The sequence below is a fragment of the Camelina sativa genome, chromosome 1, assembly GCF_000633955.1.
Source record: "Camelina sativa cultivar DH55 chromosome 1, Cs, whole genome shotgun sequence".
NCBI classification, from domain to species: Eukaryota; Viridiplantae; Streptophyta; class Magnoliopsida; order Brassicales; family Brassicaceae; genus Camelina; species Camelina sativa.
In genome coordinates, this window is record NC_025685.1 from 21536703 (window position 1) to 21550457 (window position 13755).

A 13755-nucleotide genomic window follows, 5' to 3' on the forward strand; every position below is an offset into this window, starting at 1 on the left:
CTCAGATGCAATTTAGTTCATCAGCTATTGGTGAGCAGTTTTACTTGAGAATCCTTTTAACACATAGAAGAGGTGCAACAAGTTTTGAAGATTTATGTACTGTTGATGGCATTTTGTATCCTATATTTAGAGATGCATGTTCTGCTCTAGGTGTCCTTCAATAAGTAGAATAATATATCAATGCAATCCTATTTTCTATTTCAAGAACACAATTGCTATGTTTTATTTGTTTCTGTTTAATGTTTCACATTTCCTATGACTCTTACTCTAAATTATTTGCTATTTTTATAAAAGTTAAAGAAAGCAACGATAAGTATCTTAGAGGTGGAACGAAGTTGCAATAATGTCAATGGCATGTCTACACCAATATCAACTGCATCCACATAAATGTTTAAGTTTCAATCCCAATAGCCAGTAATCTTTTATAAAAAGAGATATAAGAAGGAGAAACACAAATTGAACCATTTTGTCATACTTTTGATTCCCAATTTGTCAAAAATTCACAGAACTAAAAACAAGAAATAGATAGACTTAGCAATAAAACAAATTGAGTGAAAGATTTGGATCCCAAACAGAAGGTAAGTAAAGAAACTGAAGAAAATCTCAGCTGTAATCAGAGAATGAATAGATGAATAAAAACTGAATAAAAATTTTCAAATCGGTTGTCATCTAATAGACCAATTCGAGTATACAATAGAATTGAGATTACAGAGAAGTCTTATAGATTAGAATAATTGATAACTGTACAAATTGAAGGAAACAAAGAAGAGTTGAATATAGAAGAAGATATACCCATCACGTCGAGGAGAGTCGCATATACAATAGGAGTCTGATATTCCTCAACTCAATTACTCCGTTGTCAAATTTGATGTTTTGAGGTTCATTGGGTATTGTTTGCAAATGTTTGTCGATTATATGTGTAGCTCATGTATTCCATATACACAAAAGAGGTATGGCGAAAGAACGGTGGTGAAAGAGAGAGGATGGTCTGGGAGGCGGTGGCTCACATCGCAATTTGAGGGCTAAAGAATTGTGCCGACAAAGGATAAGAGGTTTCTACAATAACTCCTTATTTCCTTTTTATTTTTTTAAACCATCTCTTTTCCTTTTATTTAATTTAACAGTCAAACCAAACGAGAATTCAAAAAAAAAAAAAAAACCGGAATAATTAGTTCCTCTTCTTCAAATAACTATCGTAGTATTTTCATTAGTTGTTACTATTTAAACAATCACACAAATATTCTTATTATTTTATGGGGTCTCTTATTTTTTCTGTTTTATCTAATACAAAATGCCTTATTTCTCATTTTAACATATTATAAAGGGTATCTTCAATTTTTTTTATATACTTTTAGTTTAGTTTTACATGATTATAAAAGTTATATTTTTATATTTTTTAACATATAACTACATTTACGTTCAGGAGTAACATAAAAAAATATAAAAATTCAACCAAATTATATTGTAAAGTACTTACCAATATTACTTTTAACAAATTAATGTTACTTTTCCTATTAACATCTAAATTGATATTATACTACCATATTATATTGTTAAAATTACTAAAAATCAATTGATAATATACAACTAAATTTTATTGAAAGGATTACTAAAACTTCTATTATATTAAATTTCACAAATAATAATTACGTGCGTATGCACGGGTCAAAAACTAGTACTCAATAAACAACCATAATTTGTTTTACTAAATTATATTTACGGGTTAAACTAAAAATACCAAAAGTTTAATCACATAGCTTTATTACTCAATAAACAACCGTAAAAAAAATAATATTGTTATATATATATATATATATATAAGTCTTTACTAACTCCTTTGGCACTTCTAATGTGTAATTACAATACTAACTAAATTATATATGTTCTAAGAATTAAATCTAAAAACACCAACAATGTCTAATCATATAATTGAAATATTAAATTAAATAAACTCAAATAAATATTGTACTTAAAAATAAATAAACATCTATTGTCACGCGGTATACCGCGGGTTAAAATCTAGTCTATATTAACATTTTTGAATTACATTTTGGTTTATGTCCTTTAAGTTTTACTTATTTAATTTTTTTTTACAACATTAACCCCTAAAAAAATTCCATAAATAACATTGCAGAGAAATTCAAATACTAAATTATCTTAAATTGACCAACATTTGTTATGTTTATTGCCATAAAATCTTAACAACATCTATACATTCCGATTTTTCCAAAAACAACTCTACCCATTAAAGTTTTAACCCATTAAATCTCCAAAACTATTTTTATGATGCTAGAATCTCTCAAATTTAAATGATATACAACATATTTTCCATAACAAAAAATTACAATATCCATAATTATATTAACATTAATAAATTTCCTAAACCGAAAATCCAATTATAAAATGTCACATTAAATATGTTGAAAAACCCCCATATAATTTGGTTTATTTTTTATTTTTTGAGGAATTACCTAAAAATTAAAATTCTATTAATTATCATAACCTATATATATTGACATGGAAAAATTATAAACTATAAAAATATGCTAATTTGGTAAAACAGTTAACAATTTTAACTTGATAAAAAAACCTTATTTTGATTTCTTTTATGCAAAAACTTATTTTGATTTTGGTGAGACGAGTTGCCATTAATCCCATATAGGGAGTTAAGTGGAATTGTTTTTAAAAAAAAAACACTTTTAGAAGTGTACCAAGAGATAAATGTATTACTAGATTATACATATACCACACGGATTAAAACCTTGAAAACACTACAAAAATCATATACTTTGAATACTTATATCATATACCTGTAAAAATTTATATTTTTAAAATTAATAAAACAATAATAAAATAACAAATAAATACTATAAATTTTAAAATTTTAAAATTAAAAATATTGTCCCGCAGTGTACCGCAGGTTAAATCATAGTATTTAAGTATTTATTAACCCACGTAATCTATATACATGTATACATTTTTGGAGACATTTTTGAAATAAATCCTGAAGTTCATACCTATTTACAAAGAATGTCATTGGCATTAAATTTTACAATTATTTTTTATTTTAAATAATATTAAATTTGGAATCTAATTGAAGAAGATTTTCTCCTATTCAAATTTCCAAAAATATTGGACCAACACCCATTAGCATTAAATATATTATATTTAATTAATCCATTCTTTAAAAAAATGTACTAAACATTAAACACAATTGATACCGTAGACAATAATAACAGTCGAGATTTCCGATTAAACTTCATATAGACTATAAAAATTATGCACTACATATAAACCACTACATGTAGACAATAGAAATTATACACTACATAATATATTGATGTAAAACTATAATAGATTTATAAAAAACAAAAGATATCATTTATATATATATAGTTAATATAATAAATCAATTTTATTTTACCTTTCTCAACAAAAAAATATAGCCCTGCGATGTACCGCAGGTGAATATCTAGTAGTATTCGAAACAAAACCAAAAATGGAGAAATTTATGTTTTTATCCGAATCGGATTGTAAACCTTAACTACCTTTCTGGTCATCGGATCAATGGTCTAACCAAAATTTACCAAAGTCAGTTAATTTTTTTATAATATTATAAAAGAGTTCACAACCAATTTTAATTGTGTGTGGCCGTCTGAAATGTTCTAAACTCAAAAAGCAATTGAAATAACTCTCAAAATTTAATAAATTTTGGTGAACCACAATCTGGTTGTTTAAGCTAGTTTAATGTGTCCTAAGTTAATAGCGATTTTTTCTAGATTTTTCCGATTTCAAAAATATCGGTTATTAATACTAAATCCAAACTGGAAAAGTGTCCGGATCACAGGTTAATCGGTCGGGCTGGTTGGTCCAGGCGTAAAAACAGTTGTTAGAGCTTAAGAAAACAAACAACGAAACAAGAAATGGAGAAATTAGCCATTCAACCAAAAGAACGGACAAAAGCGTGCGGCTCTTAACTTTTTTCGTGCACACGAATTTTCTCTACCAGCCATTTTTTTTTAATGTTTTTTCTGCTGATTTCTTTGTATTTCTTTACCATATTACTATAATATATTTTGATTCTTTTTCGAATCACCCAAATAACTGTATGTTAAAAATGGGGTATATACTAATATATTATCATCGAATAATCCAAAACCTATCACTTTTTTTTCTCTTTTCTTTTTTTTTTTGTCGTTTTTGGTCATCTTTTCTTCTCACTTAGAAGTTACTAGAATGTTTATTCGATAATACATAACTAGGTAACAATCCGCAATCCGCATTACGTGTGAGATAAATCGATTTTAAAAGAAATATTATAAGTGAAATTTATTCTAGAACCAATATATGTTTATGTCAAACATAATATGTAACTAAAGTTTTTTATTTATTCAAATATGCGTTTTTTCATATAAAAAATACGTTTCACCCGAAAAATCTTTGAATGTGTAAGAGGTTTTATGGTAGAGAAAATATTGATAAATTATTATTATATATTGTAACATGTCTTTTGTGTGGTTTAAAAAACAAATGCATATCTCTTATGTGTTATTTTGTAATCATAACAATTTTGCATATTTCTTATGTAACTATAGCAACATATACTAAATTACTCAGTAGTTTAATCATTTAATTTTATTATATGTTAGTAACAATCGGATTTTAAACTAAATTTTCTGAAGATATTCTAATTTATTGATTTAATGTTTTTGATTAGGCTATTCAAATCTTTTGAGTTAGTCGGTTTGTTAATATTTTCTATAAATGATTAATTATTACCAAAAAATCATTATGAAAAAATGAATGAAAATTCAAAATCAACGTATTCGTGTAAGAATACATTTCAGCCGTGAAATATTTTAACGTGGTAAATAAAATATTTATAAAATGTTACAATTTATGGCAATATATATTTTTGTGTGCTTTAAAAATCAAATTTAAATTTATGGCTAATCGAGTAACTAGAAATTTTTTGCATAATTTAATAATCACTCATTTTAAATATATTATGATTTTTTTGGATACTAAGTTTATTTATAATGATAAGGGTTATTATCTCATTCCTTTTTAATAGTATATAGATGAATGTACAATTACACCGTATATTCCTATTCAGTTATCAATATTTTCATTTTTTTAATGAATAATCACACTAAATATTGAGATTAATTAGGTTACATATTTAGATATGTATACATAATCACACATCCTGATAGCCCCTAATTTTTTGTCATTTTTATATTTATTTATGGATATATATATAAATCTATATTTATTGGGAATTAAGTTTCTTTTAATGAGTTGGAGATAATTCGGAGATAATATACTTCTTTTTATAATCAATTATAATAACTATCGAAAGCTTGTTATTTAAATTATTATGGTAATAATACTAACATAAAAATAACATTTTTTTAAATATGATTTTGTTCATAAGTTATATGTTCTTTATTTTTATTAACTTTAATATAAAGTAATATAAAGTTATATGTTATAGTTATTTAGAATATTTTACGTATATTGATTTTAAGAAATCAATATAAAATTGACTTGTATATTTGTAAATAAATTTTAGTGAAATTTTGTCGTAGAATAGTATGTAATTATTTAATTATTTTTAATATGTGATATTTAAATTTGTGTGAGAAATGATGACATGTCTAATTATTATTCAGTTAGTTATTATTTTTTGAAAATATAATGGCATGTTAATTTAATTAAGTATAAAATTTAAGAATATTTTGCTTAAAAGATCACAGAGCTCTCTGGCGGCGACACATCAAATTTGTTAAGAGTGTGCTTCTCTATTAATATACAGGGGATAATGCAAATGCATGTAGCAGTGCACTACACAATATGCAACATAATGATGGACGACGAGTACTTAATTTACTATGCAACCTAAGACCATCATTAGTGGTCGTTACTCTTCCCAAAATCTTTTAATAAAAATTAATTAAAAAATACAAAAAGGAAAGAGAAGGAGAAGAACCGTTACTTAAGTTACTCGCTAAAGAATCGTTTCTCTGTTTTTGTTAACACATGTCTGTTTCTTATTCGTCATATATTAAAATATTATTTGTCATACATAATACTTTAGACGAGTACCATGAACTTGGATCTTTAAGTGACGTATAACTATCATGATATCTTCGTTATTATATCGAAATTTTCACATATTTAGAACGATAGGTAGTATATTTGAAATGTGGTTCATCTATCTACCATGAATTTATGAGAAGTATGATAGTATTTCGAAATTGATGTGAGGACGAGTTGACCCCAAAAAACAAAATATAGTACGATTGATGATGATGAATGATGCGATTTAAATATAGAGATTCGACAAGTCTTGGGACTCCCACGCGACACTGGCCCAGGGGCCACGTGCGGCCACTAGAGAGAATAAAGCATTAGCCCACGTGATCTTGGGCCCAAACAACTATTGTATCTTTCTCCCTCACGTTAAACGACAACACCAGAAATTGCTCTGGTTTAAAACTTTAAATTTATAAATAGCAAACTTTTAGTGATCATTTTCTAAAGTCGCTGCAAAGAAATAGAAAATAAATAATAAATAGACAAATACTATGATTTTCTCACAGACACATTACTTTTTGGTTGGTTTTTTTTTTTTTGGTCAAAAGTTTTTGGTTGGTAAATCCATAAATTTGTATCGCTCTAAAAATAATATTTTACAAATTGATTCTTGTATTTTAATTGGTAAACCCGTAATTTTGTATTTTTGTAATATGAAATATATTATTTTGATAAAATCACCAAACCAAAAAAATGTATGAAATAGAAATTTAAAGGTCTAAAGTAATTCGTTTAGACTAAAACAAAATCTCAGTCAATCTCTCACTAAAATGGTTAGGGTTTTCTTTCGAGCGTTCGGCGGCAATTCGACCAGATCTGCATTCTTCTAGCGTTCTATTCTAGATTTCATTCGGCAACTATTTTCTTGCTGCTCATTAGGTCGTTGTGACCTCGGTTACTTGCTTTCAGTTTAGATATGTCGTGGTAGCTTCTTCAAAGCCAGATCTGTTAGTTTATAGAGTTTGGATTAGGTCTGGAGAGTCAATCGGGATGAATAGACCACGCAAGAAGAAGGAGATGTCACTCATGGATGAATTAAGGGAGCGAAACCTTCTCTCTGCTGGTGAAGTGGTGGAAGTACCAGATCTGGAAAACAATGACTTGATTGAAGAAAACTCGATGAGTGTAATAGTCAGATGTTTGAACCCGTCGGTTCATAGGGTAGGAGGACTTGTCAAAGCGTTACCTTCTATCTGGGGAATGGAGGATAGAGTTAGAGGAAGAGGAGTTGGGGATCATAAGGTTCAGTTCATCTTTGAAGCTGAAGCAGACCTCTACCATGTTCTATTTTGAGGCCCCTGGTTTGTGAATGGGTGGATTGTTTCATTGGATCAATGGAAACCCAATCCTTCTCCTGATTTTCTGAACAAAATTCTTTTCTGGGTTCGCATAAGGAATCTTCCTATCCATCTTCTTAAGAGACAAGCAGTCAAAAGTATTATTGAGCCAAAGGGTCAGATAGAAGCGGTGGAGCTACATGCGAAAATTTCATCTTCGCTGGAGTATGTGTGAGCTAGAGCTTGGTTTAAAGCGGATGAGTCACTGTAATTCGTTAAGAATGTCAAGTTTTCATCTGATGAAGTTGTCAAAGTGGAGCTGGAATATGAAAAGCTCTTAAAAGTGTGTTTCTCGTGTATGAAGCTTACACATGATCAAACTACCTGCCCTTTGCAAATCTCTCAGCGTTCTAGTCAAAAACGAGGTACTCGAAAGAATCAGGATAAAGAAATCAATAGGCCAAAAGGTAAAGGCAAAGGGGTAGTCATTGAAGAAGATTCTGATCGGCCAGTAACTTCCAAGAGATCTTTTGAATCGCAGTCTGAGCAATCTGAGCCACTAGCGAAGCAGAAGAAGCAACAAGCAAAGGATCAGTTACAATGGCCTCAAAGGAATGCTCAAGGAGGTAGATCACGATCGATTCAGGAATGGAGGCCTAAAGAGATCACTGGTGGGCAACAGGAGAATCCGATAGCGAAAGAAACTACATCAAAAAGTTTCGGTGAATCCATCTACACGCCCTCAAAGAAACGCAGACTAGTTAACAATGATGAGATAATTACAAAAAAAGCTCGGTTGGGAGATTTAGACCCTTTGTCACATTCTCCAACTGTGTTTGAAAGGCTGGGTATAGCAGGAGAAACCCCAATGACCGTGACTAAGAGATCCTCTCTAGAAGGCAGGTTGACAAATCCACCATCGGTCTTTGAAAGATTGGGCTCTCAAGCTTCTAGCGCCACCCCAATCTCTGAACATTCTGCTCTTGTAGCAGCTCATTTAGTGAAACATTCTGCTTCTATAGCATCAAAGACTCCAGTTGGTAAACCTGGAGCAAATCTGAAAGAAGGGTTGATGATTAATTCCAACCCTTCGAAGTCCATATGAGACTACTAAGCTGGAACTGTCAGGGGGTGGAGAATACCCCTACAGTTCGACACCTGAAGGAAATACGAGGTCGGTATTTCCCAGAGGTAATATTCCTCTGTGAGACCAAGAACAAAAGAAATTACATGGAGAATGTTGTGAATCATTTTGGATATTTTGATTTACACACGGTGGAACCGGTTGGAAAAAGTGGGGGTTTGGCGTTGATGTGGAAAGATTCAGTCACAGTGAAGATTTTACAGACGGATAAAAGACTGATCCACTCTCTTATCACTTGGCAAGGTAAAGAATTTCACCTGATCTGTGTATACGGTAAACCGGTTCAAAGTGAAAGAGGAGGTTTGTGGGAGAGGCTCTCCCGTATTGGAGTGAGTCGAAGAGGACCATGGCTTATGACAGGAGATTTCAACGAATTGGTGGATCCATCGAAGAAACTGGGAGGACCAGTTCGTAAGGATGCCTCCTGTGTAGAATTCCGGAGGATGTTGTCAGCTTGTGGAATGTGGGAGATTAAGCATTCTGGATACCAATATTCATGGTATGGTAATCGAAATGATGAGTTGGTACAGTGCCGGTTGGATAGATCAGTAGCAAATCAACTCTGGACGGAGCTGTTTCCTCAAGCACAAGCGATATGTCTTCCAAAGGCCAGCTCGGACCACAGTCCTTTAATCACATGTATGATGGGAGAACAAAGGAAGCAAATGGCTTGTTTCAAGTATGACCATCGATGTGGATCCAGAGAAGGTTTTAATGAGCTTATAGCAAACTTCTGGAAGGACATGGCAACAGCTAATCAGACGCCAATGATGGAGAAAATTGCAGAATGCAGAAAGAGAATCTCACGATGGAAGAGAGATAATCAGCCAAATTCTGCAAAGAGAATTCAAGAACTGCATAATCATATTGACTTGGCTACTCGACAAATACCCTTTCGAAGAGAAGAGCTTATTTGCCTGAAATCTGAGCTGAATAAGGAATATCAAAAGGAGGAACAATTTTGGAGGGATAAAAGTCGTTTGACATGGCTCAACAATGGAGACAAGAACACCAAGTTCTTCCATGCGGCCACAAAGAATAGAAGAGCCCAAAATAGGATCCACAAGCTGATTGATGAGGAAGGTAAAGAATGGTTTGCAGAGAGGGACCTCGGGAGGACTGCGGAGAATTACTTTAAACTTCTATTCACCTCAGAGGATGTTGGTTATAAGATTGGTGACAGGACAGGCTCAAGGAACCGAGTTTCTCAAACTCAAAATGAGCATTTATTGAAGCTGGTTACTATAGAGAAAGTAAAGAGGACAGTCTTTCAAATAAACCCTAGTAAGAGCCCATGCCCTAATGGAATGACAGGTTACTTCTACCAGCAACACTGGAATGTATTAGGAGTGGAGCTCACAGAGATGGTCAAAGAGTTCTTTCGGACAGGTATAATGGAGAAGGAGATGAACAAAACTAATATATGCCTAATTCCAAAGAAGCACAAAGTCGGTAAAGCTGTCAGAGTACATGCCAATTAGTCTTAGCAATGTCATTTATAAGATCATTGCAAAGGTTATGGCCAATCGTCTGAAGCTGATATTGCCGGAACTAGTTTCGGTTACTCAAGCAACATTTATTCAAGGACGACTCATCTCTGACAACATCTTGGTAGCACACAAACTTGTCCATGCCCTCAACTCTATGAATAAGTGCTCTGAAGAGCACCTTGCGATAAAGACGGATATTTCCAAGGCCTTTGATAGATTTGAGTGGTCCTTCTTACGAGATTCGCTGACTGTTCTGGGTTTCTCAAATAGCTGGATTAATCTGATCATGAGTTGTGTTGAGTCAGTTCAGTATCAAGTGTTGATAAAAGGCATTCCTTATGGTGATATCAAACCGACCAGGGGTATAAGACAGGGAGATCCACTGTCTCCATACCTCTTCATTTTATGTTCAGAAATGTTGGTCAGGATGCTTCAGCAAGCTGAAGGGGAAGGTAAGATCACCGGTTTAAAGGTAGCAAGGGGAGCCCCTCCTGTCTCTCATCTTCTATTTGCTGATGATAGCATTTTTTACTGCCAAGAGAAGGATGAAGAGATCTAGTATTTAATGCGTTTACTATATGAATATAGTCTTGCATCAGGGCAAAGGATAAATTATCAGAAGTCAAGTCTTTATTTTGGGAAACAGATTCCTATGGACAGAAGAGAAACCATCAAAAGCTTGACTGGGATAACGGAGGAGGGAGGAGACGGATTTTATTTGGGATTACCTGAAGCTTTTGGAGGTTCAAAGATTGCTAGCTTGAATTACTTAAAGGAGCGTTTCAGTCAGAAGATTTCAGGCTGGCAGCATCACTTTCTATCTCTTGGTGGGAAAGAGGTTCTCCTCAAGGCGGTAGCAATGGCTCTACCAACTCATGCAATGACCTGTTTCAAGGTACCAAAAGCGATATGCCAGCAAATGATTTCGATCATGGCTGATTTTTGGTGGGCTAATAAGAAAGACTCAAGAGGAATGCACTGGAAATCATGGGAACAGCTTAGTAAACCGAAACAGGAGGGCGGACTTGGCTTCAAGGATATCGAGGCTTTCAAAATTGCTCTGTTGGGGAAGCAGCTCTGGAGAATGTTAACAAAGCCAAATACCTTAATGGCAAGAGTCTTCAAAAGCCGATTTTCAGTAAGTCCAATCCTCTTCAAGCGAAACTAGGATCACGCCCATCTTTTGCTTGGCGAAGTATACATGAAGCTCAATAGCTTATTAAACAGGGAGCAAGAATGATAATCGGGGATGGTGAGACAGCTGACATTTGGCAAGACCAGTGGCTCCATTGTAAACCTGCCTGAGGTATACACAGTGTCAAACAAGTCCCCTATCCCTTGCATGACTCGGTGTCTTCACTATCAAAGGTTCGAGATCTAATGGTAGTGTCTAGAAAGGGGTGGAAAAGAGACATTCTGGATCTGCTTTTCTCGGAGGAGGACATGAGTTTGATGGAAGACCTTAGACCTAGTGGTAAGAACAGATCTGATGGATACGCATGGGATTATGCCCGAACCGGAAACTATTCGGTGAAGTCGGGGTATTGGGTTCTTACTCAGGTGATTCAAGCAAGGAAAGGTCTCCAGGAAGTCAACCAACTTAGTCTCAATCCACTGATACATCAGGTGTGGAAAACGGACACAAGCCCAAAGGTTCAACATTTTTTGTGGAAATGCCTGACTAACTGTCTCTCGGTAGCTAAGAATCTATCCTTAGGCACTTGTCAAGGGACTCTGATTGCTTAAGATGTCCAAGCAAGGAGGAATCTATCAATCATCTCCTTTTTCAATGCTCTTATGCCCGACAAGTGTGGGCGATATCTCCTATTTCGGCCCCGCAAGGTGGAGAATGGGTCGATTTACTCTACACAAACATGTACTATGTTTTGAATATCAAGTCTCAACATCCTCAGCTTGAAGGTTTGGATATCATTGTTCCTTGGTTACTATGGAGGATTTGGAAAGCAAGAAATGATTATATCTATGGTGGCAAGGATTTTGATACTAGTGAAACTCTGACGAAAGCCTTGGAGGATGTTGAGGAATGGAGAACAAGGAAAGAGCATGAGGAGCATAAAGAATAGGCCAGAAGTTCATCTACCGTAGCTACGACAGTACTAGAGAAATGGAAGCCACCTCTGAGTGGTTGGGTCAAATGTAATACTGATGGTGCTTGGCATAATGATGGTACTCGGAGTGGTATTGGGTGGGTTCTTCGGGATCATCGTGGAGAAGTAATATGGTTCGGAGCACAAGCAGTTAGACGAGCAAGATCAGTCTTTGAAGTAGAGTTGGAAGCGATGAGAATGGCCGTAAGCATGATGTCTCGGTTGAACTACAAACAAGTTATCTTTGAATCCGATTCATTGGCGGTTGTCAACATGTTGAATAATGATGAAAGCTGGCCAGTTTTTGCTCCAATGCATCAAGACATTAAAGAACTGCTTCCAACATTTAAAGAGGTGAAATATGTATTTTCTTCTAGAGTTTGTAATGGTGTGGCTGATAGAGTAGCAAATGAGTCTCTTTCTTTTGAGAATTATGACCCTAAGTTATACTATTTAGAGCCAAGTTGGATCAGACATTTTGTAATGGTGGATAAACCTAGTGTAACATGAATTGGTGAATGAAAAGTTGTNAAAAAAAAAAAAAAAAAAAAAAGTAAGCCGTTTAGGTTTTGAATTTTAGCAATTGTACGAGATACACTATTTCCATCTTAAGTTAGGAACTAACGTTACACAAAATAATACAAAATAAATTGTTCTCAGTTTTTTTGAAGATTTTTTTTGTTGTCATCTAGAGATTATATTGATCCACTAATGGAGCCAAAAGATTACAACATTAAACCCAAATCAAAGCAGCTAAATAACTGTTAGCCTAGCCCATAATTTTTTTGAAGATCTACATCTTCTTTCTTTTAATTATTCATATATATATATATATATATTAATACTTTAGAAAGATATTTAAAAATAATTTTTTATTAAGAAAAAATCTTTATTTTAATAAGACATTAGAAGTGTTTTAAAAAAAAAAGATATTAGAAAAAAAAACCTAGTTAAGGGTAAATATATAATAAAAAAATACTTATATACATGTATCTAAACAATGTATACAATTAATGAACTACTATTTATATAAACAAACACAACTAAAAGATTTTTAACATTAATTATAAAATTAGAAATATTTCTATAATGTTGCACAATTAAAAAAAGAGGTACTTATAAGTTTTTTTTTACGAATTAAATTATAATTCTCCAATCATTTTTGTGTGAAGTTTTTATTTGTTTTGAATAATCAGATAACAGAAAGAACATATATATATATATATATAACTATTTTCTGCATATATTATGATTTATATTTTTCAAAACGAATATATATTATTCAATCTATGAAAAAAATGTGTATTCAAAATCTCACATCTACTGTAATTTTTCAACAGTGATCTAAAATAATATTCTAAATATCAAACAAAATTTAAATGTTAATGGATGAATATGAAGCACAACTTAACAAATATCAAAACAAAAATTATATCGATTTAATTTAATTATTTAGTAGAAAATTTTAAAGTTTTGAATATTATTATTATTGATAGATTTAAAGTTTATAAATTATTTAAACTTATAAAAAGTTAAACTACCACCTGACGATTAATATATATAGACAGGTTTGAATCCACATTAATATTAATTTAAAATATTATTAATTTGATGTTATAATATAGATAAATCAACAA

General features: G+C 32.3%; 1 protein-coding gene across 1 annotated transcript; it reads left to right on the plus strand.

Annotated features, from left to right (window-relative positions):
• On the plus strand, positions 10039-12094 carry LOC104710431. The gene is made up of 4 exons (XM_010427044.1): positions 10039-10482; positions 10657-11148; positions 11379-11636; positions 11771-12094. Exons 1-4 carry the CDS (start codon positions 10039-10041, stop codon positions 12092-12094), a joined length of 1518 nt encoding a protein of 505 aa, XP_010425346.1.

What these genes read in the sequence shown, in the direction of transcription:
- LOC104710431 (XM_010427044.1), top strand. Translation starts at nt 10,039, where the DNA reads ATGGCCAATCGTCTGAAGCTGATATTGCCGGAACTAGTTTCGGTTACT. An exon ending in GTAAGATCACCGGTTTAAAG is followed by an intron (nt 10,483 to 10,656) that starts GTAGCAAGGGGA and finishes TTTGGGAAACAG; the next exon opens with ATTCCTATGGACAGAAGAGA. An exon ending in TCAATCCACTGATACATCAG is followed by an intron (nt 11,637 to 11,770) that starts GTGTGGAAAACG and finishes TGTCCAAGCAAG; the next exon opens with GAGGAATCTATCAATCATCT.